At 35.2% G+C, this 22785-nt stretch overlaps 1 protein-coding gene across 2 annotated transcripts in view; it reads left to right on the top strand.

Annotated features, from left to right (window-relative positions):
• Window positions 1-1937: 1937 nt before the first annotated feature.
• The window catches only part of LOC111046323 (CD63 antigen-like), a 31543-nt gene continuing 10695 nt past the window's right edge, over window positions 1938-22785 (top strand). Inside the window, exons 1-5 of one of the 2 annotated variants that reach the window (XM_039436473.1) lie at window positions 1938-2071; window positions 4243-4576; window positions 11105-11293; window positions 13842-14012; window positions 15200-15430. In XM_039436473.1, the coding sequence (XP_039292407.1) occupies window positions 4514-4576; window positions 11105-11293; window positions 13842-14012; window positions 15200-15430 (654 nt within the window). In that variant the 5' untranslated portion in view covers window positions 1938-2071; window positions 4243-4513. The remainder of the gene's footprint in view (window positions 2072-4242; window positions 4577-11104; window positions 11294-13841; window positions 14013-15199; window positions 15431-22785) is intronic. The other variant, XM_039436474.1, reaches the window with a different exon arrangement.

Raw genomic sequence — 22785 nt, forward strand, 5'->3', positions numbered from 1 at the left:
CGGCTTGATATAACAGTAAAAGTTGCGACATAAACGCCCTATACCATGGGATATCTACTCATTTATCTATGATTCTAGTCTCCGCGACTGGCACCATTTGAAAACACATGCTCTCTACTAGAGTCGTGTCTCTTCTCGACCTGAGTCGCGTAATGTGACTTGAGCATTAGTGTTGCTTCTCAAAAATCTTCTCAATTCAGCTCGACCAAATAAATTTCGAATTTAGACATTATTGTACACAGTCATTCAGGCAAATTCAGACATTCCCGTTAACAAACAATCGATTGACCACTTAGTTGCGACAGTAAAAATTCATCTATTTGACAAATAATGATTACTCCTCTCCAATTTGCGCCAACAGTCCGTCAATCAAATGTGACTCACTCTAAAGTGCCAGCATAAATTACATAAATACCACCCATTCAAGTTACAAATATTCACTTAAATTTGTCAGCATTTGCGCAAAGATTTCATTAAGGCGACCCATTCAATCGACGCTGACAGTGATGTGTAAGTCGAGCAGTCCTTTAGTTCGTTTGTAAACATTATTTTTGTTTACCTTATCGAGCCATCCAAAACTGAAGGGGTGACTGCACCCTTGAAATACCAACCTGTATATCTGTAATCTTTCTACACACCCTTCACACTCTGACAAGTCAATACCATGAAGTTTCCGTACTATTTCTGTATTTTTACTTCTTCTTCTTATCCCCTTCTTTTCTTCTTCTTCTTCTTCTCTTCTTCTTCTTCTTCTTCTTCTTCTTCTTCTTCTTCTTCTTCTTCTTCTTCTTCTTCTTCTTCTTCTTCTTCTTCAAATCTATAATTGACTGTTTTGAACACGAATGAACAGTAATTGATATTATTACATCAGATATGCCGATATCAGATATTATATTCTAGAGAGGGCTGTGGCTAGGCAGAGAATCGGCAACTCTACACCGCCATTACTTTATTGTGGACCTCACTATGTACTTGATATGACACAACGAAAAGTCTGGACACATAAAATAATGTATCGTTTTTTTTCATGAATAAAAAAACTCAATCTTTCTCTCTCACATCTTAGATAAATCAATCTTGAGCTGAGTTTACACCAAAGTTATCAACAAAATTTTAATAGCTTAATCCTTATAGATTCTATTCCATTGAACGGAACTTGACAAACACATATGTTCATCATGTGTATGATAAGTTATGTTCAATCCAATAGAATCTATAAGGATTGAGTTATTAACATTTTTCTATTAACTTTGGTGTAAACGCAGCTTTACACTCTCTCACTCTCACTCACTTTGGTAGAGAGTTAGGTTGGTGGGAAGGATATTTTTAATACTATTTCCGAAGAATGGACATTGATATGTCCAAAGCTCCGCCAATTTATGTAGATGCATATCAATATAATTATCTATAGTTATATATTACAAATTGCTTTCTCATATCATATACAGTTCAATAATTATTTTCTTAGTCTATATTATGTAAATTCATCTATAATTTTGCTGTATTGTAAGCTATTGTATATAAGTGTATAAGCCAGTTATATTGTAATCTACATAAATGAAGTACTCAATCAATCAATCAATCTCTCACTCTCTCTCTCTCTCTATCTCCCTCTTTCACATATCATTATCATCCAACCCCCTCCTCACACTTACCTCTCATTCTACAAAATAATCAGGTTCTCCTTCCCTTTTACCGATGGTTATAGGGTAATCTTATCAACCCTTTCTTTGCACCCTCTTATTTCATGAGGTTCGATTTTGACAAATAGCTCGTCAAATTCCGTCGTTATGTTGTTGTAGCTTGGTTGCTATGGCAACGGATCTCTCGGCCAATGGTAGGCCAGGATGTGAGTTTTGAATGTTGACTACTATACCACTAGAAAATTTTGCGGTCAGTGGGTGCGGAAATTCGGTCAGATGTGGTCACGAAGTTATCTTGGAGATAAATTTTTCTAATTTTCGTTAGAGTGAAGAATACGGGGTGTGAGGAATACAAGAAATTTGTTTAAGTCTTTTGGGAAAAATTTACTAGTTTTGAAGTCTATAGGCTCTATATTGAAACAGAAGTGGTTGGTCTTAATTGATAAGATATATTTGAACCAAAATTCAATTCGAGGAGTGGTCATGTATTTCAAAACCTGTTGGATTCTTTCTTAATCAGTTGTTTGAGATTTCCTGGGGAAAATATTAATAGCTTTTTTCAATAATTTTAAAGGCTCTGGAATTTTGAGAATTATATGAATTGTTGTGGATAAAGTTCTTAGATAGTTGAAATCTAATCAATCAAAATCAATAAGCACAAACAATTGAAGAGCTTCTTTCCATAGTGAGGTCCACGTTATGATGGCAGTGGAGAAAGATAGGAGAACAGCGTTGACGAATCTCTCTTTCACTCTCTCTCTGTCTCTCTCACTCTCTCTCTCTCTCTCACTCTCTCTCTCTCTCTGTCGTGTGTTAATCCCCGGTCGTGTGGGGATAAAATGGGGAGGATATTTTATATCCTTCTAAAAGAATCGACAATTATTTGTTGAAACACCGCCGATTTATGAAGTTACATCACATTATTATATTATCGTTATTCTGATTGCATTTCTATATTTATTCTCATTGATTAATACTTTCGTTGTTCAAAACTCGTTGAATAACTAGCATTATCGTCATTCAATGTAAATTAGTATATAAGCCAGTAAATATTGTAACATACATGAATAAATAAGTCTAATTTAATCTAATCTAATCTTGCAACTGCCTCCCATACAAGATAGCTGATACCTGTAAATCGAATGCAATATCAACTGTCTATTCTTTTTTGTTATGATTGATTATATTTAAATAAACTTTCAATGATTAAATAGTAGATTTTTATAATTATTGAGATCTATTATTTTACAATTATTTCAATTCTACATTGTTAAGAAACGATCTGGTCGCCTTGCTGAGCTAGATTAGAATATTCATATTTGAATGATGGACAAGGATAGCAACACCAATGTCAATCGAATACTGCCATTATAACGTGGACCTCATTATTGTCTGCTACTGGTGCCTTAAAAATTTCATTAGCTAAGACTGCCATCGGTAATTTTGTGAGGGTTTGAAGGCCCGATAATTCCGATAGTCTAACTGCTCTCATGACCATATTTGGAAAACTTGGGCTTGTCTTGTCTCGGAAAATGACAGAAGAGCTCGACCCCCATTGGTCAACAGCTGATAGCCAATCGTAGGGCTTCACCCTCTCTATAGATTGTGCAGCTCGATGTTCAAGATTTACTAGAGATTGGTAATTGTGTAACAACCAAGACTAGTATTCCAGCCTGCTTTGATAAATCAGTGGTTTTGACAATGTCGAGTCGCCTCCATTAAATTTCGAGGTGGTTAGGTTCATGAAAATACAAAAATTCATCAAAGTTCTTGCTAGCAAAATTAAGTGGTTTTAGAAGGGATAGAAACGTGAGAAATTCCCGTAAGGCTAGGCGCACACCAGTTAGTCAAGACAATACAAGACATGATCAGACACGTTTAGTCACTATACTTCACATAGCTGCTTATAACAAAACGCACACTGATTAGTCATTGCAATTAGACATGACTCCATAAGCAAACTATGTGAAGTATTATGACTAAACGTGTCTGACCATGTCTTGTCTTGTCTTTACTAACTAGTGTGTGCCTAGCCTAAGGTTTGTGTTATTGAGGATTAAACCAGAGAGAAACAATAGTGTAAGTAGATATTCCATGGTATAGGGCGTTTATGTCGCAACTTTTACTGTTACCTCAAGCCGATTACTGTCGATTATTGTCGATTTTTACTGTTTTGACCGGGTAAGAGTGTATTAACGTCGCAATATGAGAGACTACCAGCGTCAAGAAGCTTCACAGGAAAGAAGTACGTGGACTATCAGCTTGAGATAACAGTAAAAGTTGCCACATAAACGCCCTATACCATGGGATATCTACTTATGCTATTCTTTCTCTATGATTAAACTTATCAAGTTAGTTCAGAAAAAGGTATTTACAAAATAGTTATCAATAGGTATTACAAAAAGATTGATTCGGAGCATCCTAAAATATGACATCTAATATAATACGAATAATAGAATTGTGGGGCTTAATTTGTTGAAGATATAATAATCATTACATCAATGAGTATCTAAAAATAGCACATGATTGTAGGGCTTAATTTTCTGGAAATATAATAATCATTACCTTTTTTCGACCCAGTCGTGAAATATTCGTACAGTTTCAGAAAAATGGGATAAAAATAGGATTCATCAGGGGAGTTCTGAGTTAGGAAATTTTTCAGATGTAAGTCATGAGTGAAAAGTGGGAATGAAAATAAGAATAGAACTAAGAGGGGAGAGATAATTGAAATACATTGAAGTTTTTCTTGGTGTAGAAGTGTTTTGAGTAACAGAACTACATTGGAGGTGAATTTATTTGAGGAGTGACTCATAGACCGGAAAACAAATTATTCGAGAATTTCTTGGAGATTTTGTTCGTCATCTTTCAAAATGGAGACGTGCAGTATGAGCGTCATCAAGTACCTGCTCTTCTTCTTCAATCTGATATTCGCTGTAAGAAGTAAAGAATATAAATAAATGTATAAAGTAGATTTATCACTAGATTAATAAAATATTTAAACTTTAATTAAAAAATTTAACTATAATTTAAAAATTTAATAGTTTGAAAGTTGAACTATTATTAATTTTTGATTTATTTTAACTATCATTAAAAAAATTAAATTATTATCTAGTTTGAAAGTTGGACTATTATTAATTTTTGATTTATTCCAACTATCATTAAAAAAATTGAATTATTATCTATAAAGCCGTGTCCACACTAAAAAAATGTTCGGTAAACATGTTTGTTGAGGGTGCCAGAGACAAAAAGTTTGGAAAGTTTGGACAATCATTGTTTGTCGAACAAAGAATCACTGTTTTTCTAAACATAAACATTTTCAGAGTTTGCTGTTAAACATCAGCTGTTCTTCCTACTTACAAATATTTTGTCTTGTAACGCGTCCACACTGGGCATGGGCAAATAATATTGTTTGTCAAACATAATAAAATTTGCCCAAACTGTTTCAACAATCATGTTTGTTGAACATCTGTTCAGTGTGCACACGCTCCATATATGATAACGTAAAGAATTGGCTTATACTTGATTTATCGAGATGGTTAAGGACTATTTTAAATTCTTCGAGATTTCAGTAGTTCAAGTTTTTAGTTAGACTCTGGTGGAGCACGGGTAACCTATAAATATCTTATTTTCCATATTGAAAGGGGTACTTAATATGTATATAGTTGTTCTATAATATAACTAGCCGTCAGGCTCGCTTCGCTCGCCATATCCGTCTAGCCAGGGGGCTCCGCCCCCTGGACCCCCGACTGGATCGTTCTAGAATGAGATCAGAGGGCTCGCTCCGCTCGCCTGCATTTTTCATCTGAGCATTTTTATCATATGTTAGGACGATCCAGTCGGGGGTCCAGACTAAACGTCTGGCTAAACGGATATGGCGAGCGAAGCGAGCCTGACGGCTAGTAATATAATATTCCCAGGATTGAAGTAGCAGTGCCCAATCAATTTTTCCGCGATAAATGCATTTAAATCTTCAACTTGGTGCCAACCTAACAAAGTCAACTCAACTTAATGCCAACCTGACAAAATTATTAATTTAGTTGCCAGTTAACAACTGTTTCGAAGAGGTACTCTATCTAGATTATAGTTCTATAGTAACATATGATATGGAAATTTCAATTATAATTAAGAGATAGGGAGAAGAAGAATATACATGCTAAAAGACGAACTTTAAACCCTTAAAAACAACCCTTAGAGTTAAAATATTGCCAAAAGATTTCTTAGTGCGCCTCTAAAGGGCCAACTGAACATACCTACCAAATTTGAACGTTTTTCGTCCGGTAAATTTTTAGTTATGCGAGTGAGCGAGTGAGTGAGTGAGTCAGTCAGTCAGTCAGTGAGTGAGTGTCATTTCGCTTTATAGATAAAGGAAAAGATTGGCTTACACACGTACGGGATAGGAATTTCACGAATGACGCATCATCACATCTCAACTACTCAACTGATCAACTTGAAATTTTACATATTAGATATTTAAGCCGTCTGCACATATATTCAATATGAGTATCCCATTTTATATTACCCTGTTGGTCTTGAATGAAATGGGTCTAGTTGATATTTTTATTTCAATTTATACAAGATTATCATCTGATTCGATCTAGACTGGAGAGAGTGTATAGTTGAGACCAAAATTGGAGAGCTGAAGAACAGCTATGAAAAATCCCAATAGATCACAAATAATTAAAAAATCCGGGTTAACAAAAATCAATAATTTGAGTTTAATGGACCAATTCAGTCATCTAATTTGAAAGAACCATCGTTCACAACATAAATAGCCTGCAGCTTATTTTCTAATTTTACTAGGCCATATCGCACAGTAATTCCCAAAGTACTCATTTAACTTAACAATTTCTAAAAACGTTCACTTATGATAGCAAGTCATACTTAATCCTCAACCTCTATAATTCCTGATCCTTGAAATCCTTATCCCCACAGCCTCATATTCCTTAAGCCTTATAATTTGCCCTAAAACATAGTTTGACCTCTCACGTATATTTTTCATGTGGAAATATCAAGCATGTTAAAACTATTACACGATCTCAAGTAGTATGCTACAGAAATATCCCCGTAAACTATTTTCAAAAAATTACCAACATTCAATTGGATGAAGTACAGGAAATTATAGACTATGCTGCAATGTGTAGATATTCTATATAAAGTGATTGAATAATGTATAGTTATAGTGTGCCAGAGTGAAGACGTTCTATATCGATCCATAGATATAGATGGAGCTCAGGTTTGTGAGGATATTCTATATAAAGTGATTTAATAATGTATAGTTATAGTTAGCGAGACTGGAGACGTTCTATATCGATATATAGATATAGAGGAAGCCTAGGTTTATAACTGAAAAAGGTCTATCATTAACTGACGGACGGGAGAAATGAAAAATCAAACTGAAAAGATAATCATAACGTTTTCACGCTAACTTAGCGGTGATTTGGGCTTCACTTCTACTGTCAAGATTCTATGAAAGAATTTAGAGGAAATAGAAAACTGAAAATGGATGATTTTTGGAGTTGATGAGATAATTACTGTTTCGGAATGTTTGGATAACTACTGCTTTGGGATTATAATTTTTTCAATAGACACTGACAAAATAGCTGAGAATTGTGACATTCCCGCTAGGGACTGCCCACTGGAAAAAACCCATACGAATTTATTTTACTAGAATGTTTTTGATTTTTGGATCAAAAGGAGCTTCATATTTCCAAATTTTGATTGCTTCCCCAGTGTAATATTTCTTCTCGATTCGGGGTTTCAATGAATAATTGTGAATAATGGATAAATACATTTAGATAGGCCTACATTTATTACTAGCAATTTATTTTTCTAGCATGTCTTTGATTTTTGGTTCAAAAGTAGCTCAATATAAATAGTGCGTGAAGTTTTCGGTTCAAAAATTTCCAGTTCTATTCGAATTTTAGATATTTTGGATAATTGTTCTTAATTCTGTGAGATTTAATTAATCATGATATCTATTTTTGATTAAAGATTTGTTAGTTTTTTGAAGTGTAAATTGTTATTTTAATAATTGATAGTAGCTTAACTTACAATTTAATTTGGACTGTAGTAGAAATTTGAGAAGGGACAGTTTTGGGCACAAGCCTGTTGTGCCTTCTTACATAAGTATAATAATTATACATGACTGAATAAATAAATAAATATCTTCGAATTTCTATAACTTTCTCAGTGTATCTCTTTTCAATGAATAATATTGTGTGTAATGTATAAATTTCAAGTAATTCGATAGGCTACTTGAAAGATTCAGGAATTCAAAAACCGGTACTATTAGTTCTTTTTGATGGATATTTTTAAGACTAGCAGGTAGCCCGAGCTCCGCAAGGATCAAATTAGAGACTTGACAACTTGACAAACTGAAAACTTGACCTACTGAAATCTTGCAAAATTTAAAATAGGCCTATAACCATCCTCGGTGAATTAGAAATACTTATGAAAAATTTCAAGTTATTCCGTTTGGTAGTTGAGACGTGATGATGCGTCATTCATGAATTTCCTATACCGTAAGTGTATAAGCCAGTTCTTTCCTTTATTATAGTATAGATAGAATTATTTTATATGTGTGCTCCCTCATTGCAATATGTCTTTCCAACTTCGTTCCACAATGAATTAAGTACCATGTTAAGTTATTGAAAAATTAACGTAATAAAATAATGTGCAAAGATTGAAAACTGCACGTGTCTTTTTTATTAGAACATATATATTCTGTACAAAATCACTTCTTACTTGGGATGGGCATGCGCAGCAGAGAAAGCATACAGCGGGAGGGATACAGAGGTGCGATGTTGCCGTTTTGAAGCGGCCAGCGATGTTGCCGTTTTGAAGCGGCCAGCATTCTCCAACTTCTAGTGACTGTTCATGTGCTCGTGCTACACATGCGAAGTTTCCTGTCTGGAAGCAGTCAGACGACTGACATATTGGCAACTGTGCTTCCACCTATGATTCTGTCCATCAATGTAGTTGGCTAACCTCCCTCCATTTCTCTGTGCCACAAATTCCTCCAAGTCAGAAGTAATCATGTACGGACTATAATTGCATCAATAAATGAATATGAATAAAATGTATGAATTCAGGGCAACTTTTTTGTATTCGAAATAGAATTATAGTACCCTTTTCAATTAATAGAATATTTGAATACAATTTGTAATATTTTTCTTTGATATTTTAACCAGCTGGCCCGGCGAACTTCGTACCGCCAAATAGTTAATGCATCTCATGACAAACTTTAGCTGGATGCACACCTTAGGAGGCGCGATGCGGCATTTTGCATTCAGGTGTTTCTTGCTTATATTGGTTTGAATGGAGGAAGAACTCACACACACACTGAATCGGACATGGCGTGGAACGGTGTGATAAGGCAATCTCCTTAAGATCAACACTTCGTATCACCAAGCCGCGCCTCCTCAGGTGTGCTTAGCCTTAGCTTAATCTGATGCACTATATTTTTATGAAAATTATCCAACAATCAGTATTTTATATCCCAATATGGACTCCCTATGTACTTAGTTAGTTGTACAGCAGTTTTTATTTTTTTTAGATATAGTTGAATGCAGCTTGCTGGGAAATTGAATGGCATATCTCCTTGCTGCTGATTTTCCCGTGCATATTCTAAATTTACAGCATTTCGAGTTCTACGACCCACATTTGAACATCGTTCGAACTGCGGCATTACTATTAGAATTAGAATTTTGTGAATCAGTAGAAAGAAAAATAGTATATTTTCGCACCTAGAGCAGAAAATGAGATTTTTCCGACTCGAAATCAGTTTTCAAGTCCGAGGCCGTAGGCCGAGGACTAGAAAAAATTGAGAGCCGGAAAAACATTTTTGCCCATGGTGCGAACGCTATTTTTCGCCACACACAAAAATAAACAATATATTTATATATATGAGAATAGTTGTTTACTAAGCACTTCCGAAAGCAGAAGTGGAAGGTGATAGCTCTAGCAAATCTGAGATAATCTGAATATCAGGAAATTGTCCAAGTATTTTCATTTTTTAATCTGATTTGTCTAAATAACCTAAAAGATGATGTTCAATTATGTGGGAGGTTGAGTTTATACTTTTTTTTTCTTTCAAATGGCAATAGGATGATATTATTATAAATGTTTCAATAATTATTGAATAATAAACACAAATAATGAAAAGTTTTTTGATCAGCTGTTTTTTGATCACCTTTCTTAGTTCCATGTTAGCGGCTGGAAAGGGTACTCTTTCCGGCCTAGGCCGGAAAGAAACCTGTTCTGACGTCAGACGAGAGTCATCTGCAAACAATGTCTTTCAGATCTACGTAGGGAACAGCTGCTTTCTGTGCAGTTTTGCGAAAAATAGAAAAACAGATCTACCGACGGCTGTTGGATGACGCAATGATTATAACAGCTGATATTCATTTCTGTGTGTGGCCAGCTCACAAATCTTCTTCCATAAGGATTACATGTAAACTTTGTAGGACCATTGAAAAGAGTCATGAAGTCTGATCATAAATTTGATAGGCCATAAACCTGCTCCTGAACATAACAAACACAACTAAACAAAAATCATCAAATTCGGTGCACACATAAAAAAGTTGTTGAATGTCAACATTTGAGGCTCGATTTTTATTTATATGGATTACTAGCCGTCAGGCTCGCTTCGCTCGCCATATCCGTCTAGCCAGGCGGCTCCGCCCCCTAGACCCCCGGCTGGATCGTCCAAAAATGAGATCAGCAGGCTCGCTTCGCTCGCCTGCATTTTTCATTTGAGCATATTTATCATATTTTAGGACAATCCAGTCGGGGGTCCAGACTAAACGTCTGGCTAAACGGATATGGCAGGCGAAGCGAGCCTGACGGCTAGTAATATAATATTCCCAGGATTGAAGTAGCGGTGCCCAGTCAATTTTTCCGCGATAAATGCATTTAAATCTTCAACTTGGTGCAAACCTAACAAAGTCAACTCAACTTAATGCCAACCTGACAAAATTATTAATTTAGTTACCAGTTAACAACTGTTTCGAAGAGGTACTCTATCTAGATTATAGTTCTATAGTAACATATGATATGGAAATTTCAATTATAATTGAGAGATTGGGAGAAGAAGAATATACATGCTAAAAGACGAACTTTAAACCCTTAAAAACAACCCTTAGAGTTAAAATATTGCCAAAAGATTTCTTAGTGCGCCTCTAAAGGGCCAACTGTACATACCTACCAAATTTGAACGTTTTTGGACCGGTAGATTTTTAGTTATGCGAGTGAGTGAGTGAGTGAGTCAGTCAGTCAGTGAGTGAGTGCCATTTCGCTTTTTTATAATAGATTTTAAAGGGTACTAGCCTATAATTCTATTCTATGAATCTGAATAAATAAAAATACACTAGTAATAATTATTTGTAATTGATTTAATTATTTATATTTGAATTATTTGTAATTATTTGTAATTTTTTATTTCTTGTTGTTTTTTGAAACAGCTATCGGGCTTGGTGCTTATCATAGTGGGAGTAATGGTACTTTTGGACGTGGGCGAATTCAGCCACTTTTTGGAAAGTAAAGTGTTGGCTCCGCCCATTGTCATGATAGTGGCTGGTTGTATAGTTTTCCTCATCGCGTTCCTGGGATGCTGTGGAGCCATCAAGGAGAGCTATTCCATGCTTATTGCGGTGAGTAACTGGGTGTTCGGAGCCCACCTATCATGACATTCAAATGTCATTATCATCTATCATCATCATCATCATCATAATCATCATCTCTTGCCTGAGATACTATGTATAATGAATTTCCTTGATATGATAACTTGCTCTCATATTATTCTACATGTTTCATAGATTTCATCATCGTTAATAGAAATTCACGTATAATAAATTTTTAAGCTACATAATTATTTCCTTGAACCAATAGACTATAGTCAGGTCACGTTATAATGACAGTGTTGAATTAGTGATGGTATTGCGTTCCTTGTCTATCATTCAACAAAGCGGATAGCGCTATCTCTTTCTTGCTTTGCTTAGTTGCCAGATCGCCTTTAAACAATGTAGAATTGATTATTAATTAACAAATTATTTCATCTTAATTATGAAAATTAATTAAGAAATTATCGGAAAATATAATTTCTTGCTTAATAAAGTATAGCTGCTCATTTTAAACGAGGATGAACATTATTTAATATTACATTGATAAACCCGTATCATATACCGTCTACAGAAGGCATTGACAAGACAGAGGATCGGCAACGTTGTTCTGCTATCTTTCTCCACTGCCATTATAACGTGTACCTCACTATAGTATCCTTTCAGCTTGTTTCACTTTATTCATGACAGATTCAATATTCACCATCCATAGAATAACAATTCTAAGATATAGAAGATTACGATTTATATCGTATTTATATTCACGATTATATCTGCAATTATTATTGTCAAATCGAATGAATACAAATTGGATCAAATTTGAATTGAATTCAATATTCGTCGAGAGAAATATGTACATTCATCAGAAATATTTGAATTATTTAAATTTATTTATTTCACACACAATACAAGTTTGATACATATTAACAAAATAATACACGCAAACATCATCTATGTTTAAGGAGGAGTCCATTTCTATGTTTAAGTAGTAGCCTACAAGGTAAAACCTGTGCGTAGACCTAAGATGCAAAAATTTTTTATTCAATCTAAACTGAGAATTTACAACCAAATTGAGAACAAAGATTCGTGGAAATTGCACACAAAATATAATTTTGTAGATTAGTAGGTAAATGATAAAATTATATTATTCATTCTTTATTGATTCATACATTAAGTACACCATCAAAATGATAGGGAAAGAAGAAAATAAGGTACCTAACCTTGTGCTATTCCTCTCCCAAATTCAGATAAGGTTACACATAGTCCGAAATAATTTAAGTCTTCTAGTTGTTCATTTCAAAAAATTTTTAGTCCTTAATCATTTTCACAAAGTGGATTTCCAAACTTATATGATTTAAAACCAAACATAGAAGAAATATTTCACATTATTATCACTAAAAAAGGAAATATTCACAAATCAAATACGATGATATTTTTAATAATTATTCAATTATGGGGCTTCTTGATTGCATTGCTATATAAAATCATTATGGGCCGGTTCCCATGCTCGGAATTTAGGTAAGTTCTAGACTTTAAACAGCTTTGGTCCGAAAATTGGCTTGCCGAGACGGGGCGTAGTCGAAGTAAATAGTTGCAGAAAAATTACGCTTTATTTCCTCATTCTATAATTGGAAACGTTTTTCCTAGACGAAATGAAACATCACTGGTAAATTAAAAATAGCTGAAGCTTTACACTTTTTTCTTTATTTTCTTTTGTGTTCAATTGTCTAGTATTTCGGAATTTAATTTAAACGTGATATTGACTATGACTACAACTACGCCCCCTTTCGGAAAGCCAATTTTCTGACTCCAGCTGTTTGAAGTCTAGAACTTAGCTAAATCCCGAGCTTGGAAACTAGCCCTAAAAGTATTTTTTCACATAATCGTCATTCAAGGATTAGGCTCTGTTGGCCTGTTCCGGCATCCATTTCTTCATCGGTCGTCCGACGCCTCTTCTCCCATCGGGTTTGTAGTGTCAAGCTTGAATTGGAAGTCTATTTGCTGGCATACGAAGTAGATGGCTGGACCAGTCTTCTCTACTTTTCTTCAATATTTGCAATAAAGACTCTACATTCAGTTCGGTTCTTATTAAGTCGTTTCTTATGTAATCCAACCTAGTGTAACCTCTGACTGCTCGAAGGAGCCTCATTTCGGCTGCTTGAATATGGGACTCAGTTTTTTTCATTGACACCCAGGCTTCGCTTCCATAAGCTATTATTGGTACAGCCATAGCCACCTCTAATACAAGGCCGCGGCCTACGATGTTGCAACGTCGCAGTGTAGGCCTAGAATCTAATACATGATTGGTGATAAAGATTTTAGAGAATACCAGCTGATCTTTTTCACCAATCATGTATTAGATTGTAGGCCTACACTGCGACGTTGCAACATCGTAGGCTGCGGCCTTGTATTAGAGGTGGCTATGGTACAGCCATTAGTCTGTAGAACTTCATCTGAGTGGCTTGTCTTGTTTTCTTCCCTATTGTTCTACGTATTGCACCACACACAGCACTGAATTTTGTCAATTTCTCACTTACTGTTTTTTCATTATTCATGATATTGATCATAGATTTTTGTGCAGTTTGCAGTCCTACTATTGGTGATATTCATAGTAGAGATGGCAGTGGGTATAGCAGCTGGTATGGCTAAGGATGAATTCAGCAATGCAATGAGATCTTCACTGAAAAAATCACTCAACAACTACACAATCAATGACGAGGACAGGAAAGCTTGGGACACAGTTCAGAGAAAGGTTAGTCTTGAAACTAAAATTTACTAAACTGAGGTTCAACTAAATGTTACTTCATATATATTGCTTTAATAAATAGTGATCGTAATAATAATCAATACGAATATCCAATCACAGCTATACAGGGTGATTCACATAAGGTGTAACAATAGGTAGCTTGGTAACCGTTCATTTTAAAGAGAACTTTGAAATAATGTGCAACTTTCCTTTTTTTTGTGACATTTTACGACATGCCATTTAAAATTGATATTGCCGCCATCTTCCAAATTGGAGGATAACTTAATTTATTTGAATGGCAACCTCAATTTTTTATGATATTTTTGGATTCTTCATAGAATTTTAAGACATTTTTACTCTTGTAATTTTTTGATAAACCTAACCGTTTAGGATGCACATCCATAATAAGCCAGTAATGCAATATCCATATATCCATATGTGTGGCTTATTTTATTATAGCTGTACATCCTAAAAGGTTAGGTTTATAGAAAAAATGACAAGAGTAAAAATGTCTCAAAATTCTATGTAGGATTCAAAAATATCATAAAAATTGGGGGTTGCCATTCAAATAGATTAAGTTGTCCTCCATTTTGAGGAGGTACTTAAGTACCTCATTCTTTATTCTTCAAAGAATATCACCTTTGGAGATAACGACCAAATTTTCAATTTAAAATGACATGTCGTAAAATGTAACAAAAAAAAGGGAAGTTGCACATTCAAAATTCTCTGTAAAATGAACGGTTAACAAGTTACATATTGTTACACTTTATGAGTATACAAAGAACTAAGAGCTCTTGATACTGCAAATATTTGACCAAAGAACTGAATATAAGGAGGATTTTCGTTGAGAAAAACTGTTGAGAAAATTGTGATTTTCCGATGTCCGAGAAGCTTCCTTTCATAGTTGGTTCTAATAATTCTATGATTAAGATTATCTACTATACTATCTTCACTTTTTGTGTAGTTGAGAAGTTGAAATTGTGGTAATTATTCATATTAAATGGGAAAGGCTAAGAAATTGTCAAAAAACCACACAACTCCGTCAGTCAGAGATTGACAATGGTGTAATAACCGAAACCAATCTTTCCAAGTATCAATAAATCAGTGTTTTTTTGACAATTTCTTAGTCTTTTCCATTTAATTCTATCTTTACCTCACATGACAATAATTTCATTTCTCATTTGTGTACATAGTTGCAATGCTGCGGTGTGGACGGGCCACGTGGTTGGTTGACAGTGTTTCCCAACAACAATGTGCCAGGCTCATGTTGCAGAGAACCACCCGCGTCAGCCAACGCGTTCTGTCGCAACACTCTCGACGACAAGATCATTTTCCAAGATGGCTGCTACCAGAAGCTCAAGAACAAGGTGAAGGACAATATTGTCCTCATCATGGGAGTCGGCATTGGTATTGCTTTCATTGAGGTAAAAGATTTCATTCAGAGCAGAAAAGAAATAAATTTAAATAAAAACTTTTAGTACCCTTTGATTAAAAGCTTTAAAATTTTTAACTACTATTTTTATTACAGTATATTATATTACAATAATATGACATAATATAAAAAAAATTGTAGTAAATCCATTCATTTTCTTTTGTATAATAGCAGAAAGGAAATGAATTTGATTTTTATTTTGAGGTGAGAAAGGAGTTAAGATGCAGTCTCTTGTAACGTTTCCATTGCCATAGATTCATCGCTGGAATATTACTATAGTGGGGTTCCTGTTAATGGCAGTGGAGAAAGATAGAAGAGTAACGTTGCCTGTCTTGTCAATGCTTTCCTCTAAACTCTCTGTCATCTACTTCCTCTGGTCTAATCTGCCAGATTTGGCTGTGTTATTATTATCCTCCATACGGTCGCACGTTATTTTAATAGGTAGTTGCACTTCCATTTTGAGTAGATGATGATCAGTTCCACATTCTGCGCCTCTGTATACCCTTATATCATGAATGTTGAATGGGGTGTTCTGCCTAGTGATAGCATAGTCAATTATGGATCTCAGCTGTCTAGTTGGTTGAATCCATGTGAATTTGTGAATATCTTTATGCTGGAAGTGGCCGTTCTGTATCTTCAGATCGAAAGTTTGACATGTTTCTATCAGTCGAGTTCCATTATTGTTTACTACATCTTCTCCAAATCGTCCTACAACTGGATCATTCATTCTTCTACCTGTTTGAACATTGATTTCGCCTAATAGTATTATTCCTTTTCTCTTATTAATGTTACTTAACAAGTCTGTCTGACGTTATTCTTTATATTTAAATAACGATTAGCCTCCTGCTTGGCATCAGTCGGTAAAGCATGAGATTTGATATAATTATATAATTAGGTCGTGGTTTTTTAATAGGATTCAGTCTCAAAAATCTTGATAGGCCTAGATATGGGCTTCTCCTATAACTCTTGTAATTCAATAAAAATAAATATATATAAATATGATACTTATACTATAGTGTTGAGGAATAAAAATAAATTGCACACCATAAACATTTCATACATATATTAAACAAATAATGCAAAAAATAGATCGAGGCAAAAAATATATAAAGAGCGATAAAAAATATAATATAAAAATAGAACAATAATTGAAATCAGTAAAATATCACAGGCTAAACTTTATATTCTAGATTTATGGCACGAATCATTACCATGTGCCTTTATCTTAAAATCATATGCATTCTTTTGCATGTAGCTGCGATATGCGCTTGCTAATACTTGTCGACTTGGACATTTCAATTAAGAATATGTGCTTTAAGATCAGCTTGATAAATTAGCTACTAATAATCCAAAAAATATATATATTAAAATCTCTGGTGCTTAGCAGATTTCTTTGTATCGAATATATATTTTTATCTCAGGGTGCAAGATTCGGCACCTGACGGAATAGGTAGAGCCATTCATCTAGTGAATTAGAGCTATAACAAACTATCGCAAATTATACTGCAAAAAATTAAATATCATATGCATATGTTTTAGTAGCCTAGATTTTATACTTCTTTGATTCAATAGAAATTTCTGAACTGAATTGATCTATCTTTTTCTTTCAATAAAATACCTTTAATACTAATTTTTTACTTGCGCAAGTATTACTCTTATTAATTTCTTAATTTATAATAAAAACCCTTTCGGCGAGCTAGCTTTGATCATCAGATTAATTCGAAGCACTAGGGCGCCCATCACTAATTCAAATTTATCACTCACGTGTCGAAAATCTTCTTGTAAGCCGCCGATGTCGATCCAACTCCATGTGGTCCGGGAATATGGTAGCCGGAATCGTCTCTTCCCCAGGGGTTATAAATTTATTTAAAAATGAAAATGACTTCTGCTTTATAATAGCATCACGAAATCCTTTAAGAAATTTAATAATTTAATTTAACTTGAACTTTTACAAAATTATTAGCAAGGTACTACGCTCTAAAATATTTGGGGTCCTCTAATGGTGGCATTTGGCTGGCGAGTGCTGGTTCTCCTTTCTCAATTTTACAAATCTTATTTCCGACTTTCAAATTAACATAAAATTTGAATATCTTAGTCCTCCGCCATTTAGGTTCAAATAGATCTTACAAAAAATACCAAAATATTGCTTAGATTGTATGATTAATAATTTCTTTGCATTCGAGCCATATCGATAACATAGACTATCAAAGTTTTAACACAAAATCTAGTACATTTATATAAATATATAGAAATATTTTTGAATTGGCCTACAGTTGCCGCCTATTAACTGCCGTTTTACTATTGGTGCATGCAAATTTTATTCGGTATTCATGCGCCTGGTAACTCTTATTTCCTGAATACACTTAATTATTTTTATTTGGTTTATTTGTTATGCTCTTTACATGCTAGCTAATATTCTATACATTAATATTAATTTCATGCTACCTAATAATTAGCCACGTGAACAGGTGTTTTTTCACATTGCACACCGTTTGATTGCAATAGAGCTCTGCCAAGGGGTTTTGGTCAGATTCTACGTTTCTCGATTTGATCGATCTCTAGGTCACCGATCCGTGAATACATGTACCTAACCTCAATCTTCAAAATATTTTATATAATAATCTATTTGTGAGCAACAGAATTCCTTCAAATCCTTTTTAGGTTTTTTGTACCATTAAGCCAGAACAAGCTGATGCTATCTAATCTTAGTTATTATCTATTTGGCGATATTAGCCGGTTACTTTATTTTCAGACCTATTACTGTTTCGGTTAGGGATTTTTATCTACCCAAATTCGATACCTTACACGCGCCCCTGGGTTTGAATTCAAAATATTTGAGAATCACAATGTTTTTAATGAAAACCCACCCTTCAATACATAGATATACACTATACTTTATTTATAAATTATACTCTCATACTTCTATCACAGTTCGCAGACATATTTGCTGCATCTCCTTTATACCTTTATCAAATACACTAACAAATTCTCCTCCTCAACACACATAAAATATCATAAATATAAACTTCTAAACGCACTCCTCCTGACAACACTTAAAACATAATATTTTCAAATTCGCCGCTTGCAGGGCCGCCAACCTAACTACACACATTTCATGATTCTCACAATCGATTCCTTTCAGACAATAATTTCGATTCACAAACTTCTGGGCTTATATCTTATAGTATTTCTTAGGTCTTAATATAAATAATTTTCTATACATCAGGTACAATACTTTTCTTTTGCTAATGGCTCTTTGGTTTTTTGGTAGCTTGCATTCACTTTAGTTTTTTTTTTTTCAGGTAATAAATGTGGCATAACTAACGGCAATAAATATAAAACATATAAATAAATGTACTAACATTGATAAATATAATAAATAACAATAATAAATAACAATAATAAATAACAATAATAAATAACAATTTTGGGGTTACCATACTTTTTCATAATCATATGTTTACAGACATTACATATTTGATTCAGGTGGCTTTGCCCAGCTGGTCACTGGCTCTACAGAATTTGCTGTCGAATTTCATAACTAACCTAACTGCTGCATTTTTTTCCTTTCAAAGGTAATTAACAATTTTTAAACATACTATCCCCGCTTGTGTCCTTTTTTATATGATGTAGCTAATTTAATTACATATTTAAAAATTGTTCTTTTTCTTATTGCAGGCTTCTAACGGTTGGAAGGAATTAAAACACTGGATTGTTGCCATGCGGTCCTATGCCAAGATTAAATTTATTACAAAAGGTTAGTAATTGGCTTGATAGTGGTGTTTTCTTTGATTGCTTATCGTATTTATTTCAAATTCTGTGATATGGTTTAATATTGGCTACATTTTCCCACCAAACAATGTGCGTGTTCTCACTCTCTTGTAACTGAACTGTGTTATGCTGCGATATGGCTACTATAGTGAATGGCCCTGAATAAATTAAAAAGAATTTGCGAGTTACTTTCTCCAAAGCATTTGATAACCTGTGGCTCTTTACTAAAACTTCATCTCCAACGTTATATGAAAATATTTTATATGCTCGGTCGTGGAATCTCTTTCTGCTATTTGCCTTCTGCTCTAGCTTTAACCTTACTAGATGATGGATATTAGGGTTTGTTAACTTATTCACTTCTGAGCTTGGAAAATCAATTAATTTTTCGATAAATGTATTGTTCCTTTTACCGAATATGATTTCGTAAGGCGTATGACCGGTGCTTTCATTTAGGCTATTATTATAGCATTCTTCTAAAAATGGTATATACCTAACCCATTGTTGGTGTTTTTCATTACAGTACGTCCGCATAAAACGAGAGATTTCTGCCATACGTCGCTCTACCGGATTAGCGCTGGGGCTGTAAAGAGATGTCCTCGACCATTTAATATTAGCCAGGTGAAGTATTTCTTTCCACTGCTTGCTACAAAAATAGGTTGCGTTGTCTGATAGTACTCGTTTGGGCTTTCCTACTTCACTTGTCCATCTTTCCGTTATGCATCGGGCCAAAACTTCTCTGGTCAATTTACCTATGGGAAATAGCATGGTATATTTTGAAAAAACACATGTAAGCACGAATATGTATTTTTTTCCGTATTGCGCCATGGGCAATGGACCATATATATCCGCTGATATCAATTCCAATGGTGCGCTGGGGAGAATGGGATTCATTTCACCCCTGATATGGTATCGCGGGTATTTGGCTTTCTGGCATATATTGCAAGTTTTCACTATTTTGGCCACTTTCTTATGCATGCTTTTAAAATAACAGCTTTCTTTTAGTAGGTGGAGGGTCTTCGTAGTTCCAAAATGTCCAATACGTTCGTGAGCTTCTTTTATCAAATCTGTTTCCATATTAGCGGGGATGATTAGACGCCAGTCGTAAGTATTTTTAGCCGGTCGGTGGAACATAAATCCTTTGTAGCGGGTATACTGTCGCAGGTAGTCGGGTGGTTCGGCAGCTCCTTCTTCCATCAGTTCGCGGATCCGGGACAGTCTTGGGTCTTCATATTGGGCGATACGGATTCTTTCCGGTGTTAACATGGCAGTATGAATTCGTGGTTGGATGTTGGGAGGATATGGTATGCTATCTCCACTCTTTACGGCGAAACATCTCAGGTTGGTATCTTGACAATATGTAGCGTCTATTTCCCTGGATAGAAAGTCGGCGGTCTGATTTTTCTTTCCTGGCAGATGGGTTAATTCGATATCGTATTCTTGGAGCGCAAGAAACCATCTAGATAAGCGGTTGTGATTCAATTTGGCTGTTTTGAAAAATGTTAAGGCTTTGTGGTCGGTATTGATAAATATCTTATTGCCGAGTAACAATGTCCGGTACTTAATACATACTTCCACAATACTCAACAACTCTTTTTCGGTCACAGAATAACGACGCTGGGCTGGGTTGAGTGTCTTACTGAAAAATGCTAACACTCCTTTCTCTCCTTGCTCATCTTCTTGGAAAATCTCTGCGCCTATCGCGTAATCTGATGCATCGACATTCAAGAAAAAAGGTTTCTTTAGGTTAGGGTGTTTCAACACGACGGAATTTAGGAAAGCTTCTTTTAGTTGCTGGAATATGATCTCTTCTTTGTTAGTCCAAATCCATGGCTTGGTACTAGACAGTATATGACTGAGTTGAGCAGTGTAGTGTGACATTTGTTTATTAAAACGGCGGTAGAATTTCTTAATCCAAACGCTAAACGAGTGAACCTATAATTGCGTCCATTAAACAGGAAGGATAAATAATCGCGCGATTCCGGTGCTACTTGGACTTGCCAATATCCTGCGCTCAAATCTACCGTTGAATATATGGTCTTGCCATGGAAAGTTTGCATAACTTGTTCAATTTGGTCTGGTCCTTCTCGGTCATCATCCAATATGCGGTTCAAGGCGCGAGCATCCAGACAGAGTCTCACTGTTCCATCCTTTTTGGCTACACACACAATCGGCAAACTATAGGGTGCTGTGGATTCTTCTATAATTCCTAGTTGTTCCATGCGAGATATTTCTGCTATGGCGGCGGATCGATAGGTGAAAGGTATGGGGTATGATTTGCGGTAATACGTGTCGTGTGGTTTAACGTTGAGTGAACATTTGAAGTGAGTAGCTAGGCCAGGTTGTTCGGAAAAAACGTCTGCATTTTTACGGAATACTTGAATTATTTCCTGTCTAGTGTCAGGGTGCCAATCGGTACGTTGATGAATTCTGTTTATCAGTATCTCTAACAATTCTTCGGTACTAGAGTCGGCTCTTGACGGAGTTCGGTCCTTAGTTGTTAGGCTTAGTACCTCCATACACTCCATAGCATTTTCCATTCCGTGGATACCCCACTCCCTCGGCACGCCTTCCATGTAGTGAGCGAAATGTACCTCAGCGATTCCTTCAGTGCGTTTCTTCAGATCAAGGGGTACTATAACTTCGTATGCTTCGGTTTCGGTAAATGCATGAAATTTCGAGGTTTGGAAATTTAAACAGGCCTGGAAGTGTTGTAGAAAATCTGTACCTATTATTATGTGCGGACCGGAAACAGGTAATACAAGAAATGTATATGCGAATCGTTGTTGTTGAAGATTTATTTCCAGTAAACATTGAGTAGTTATATGTATTCGCCGTCCTGGACTGATACCTGATACATATACGTTGGTTAACGGTAGAGTAGCTAATTTTGTTTTTTCTTTCAGACGTTGAAATATGTCTGTTTGTATGAGGCTACATTGTGAACCACTATCTACTAATGCTTGAACCTTCATTCCATATATTTCGATATCGATATACGCTTGCATTTGGATATCCGGTAGCCTGCTTTCTTTTTCCGTTTCTTCTAACAAAGTCTCCGGTAAATCATTTCTGAATGTGGTGTATGATGTTGAAATATCCTGCTTTTCTTGGTTTGTTTCACTTGAGCTTGTGCTTGCTGTATCGGGGGTATCATATAGTCATGGTTTATTAGCTGTAGTTTCCTGTATATCTGGTGGCGGGTCGTTGGGTGCTGGGTTCCGGGTTTTTTGTTGATTCAATCCTATTGCATGTGCTAATGTATAATTTGTACTTACTTGTTGAGGTGGCGGTTTATAATTTCTGTTGTAATTGTTCTGAGTGTGATTATTATTTGAGTTTAACCGATCACGGCCATCATAGTGATTCTTACGATTGCTCTGCTGGGCATAGTGGTTGGTTGTGCGATTTTGAAATTTTTCATTATTCCAGTTACCATTTTGCCTGTGCTCATAGCGGCGTTCAAATTGAGGGGCAGATCGGTAGCGATCATATGATACCGGTTCATAATTTTGGCTGTTATACTGATTAAATTTTGAGTTATGTTGATTTTGTGCGTATCTCTGGTCTGAACGGTGG

Source organism: Nilaparvata lugens, chromosome 10 (assembly GCF_014356525.2).
Source record: "Nilaparvata lugens isolate BPH chromosome 10, ASM1435652v1, whole genome shotgun sequence".
Classification (NCBI taxonomy): Eukaryota; Metazoa; Arthropoda; class Insecta; order Hemiptera; family Delphacidae; genus Nilaparvata; species Nilaparvata lugens.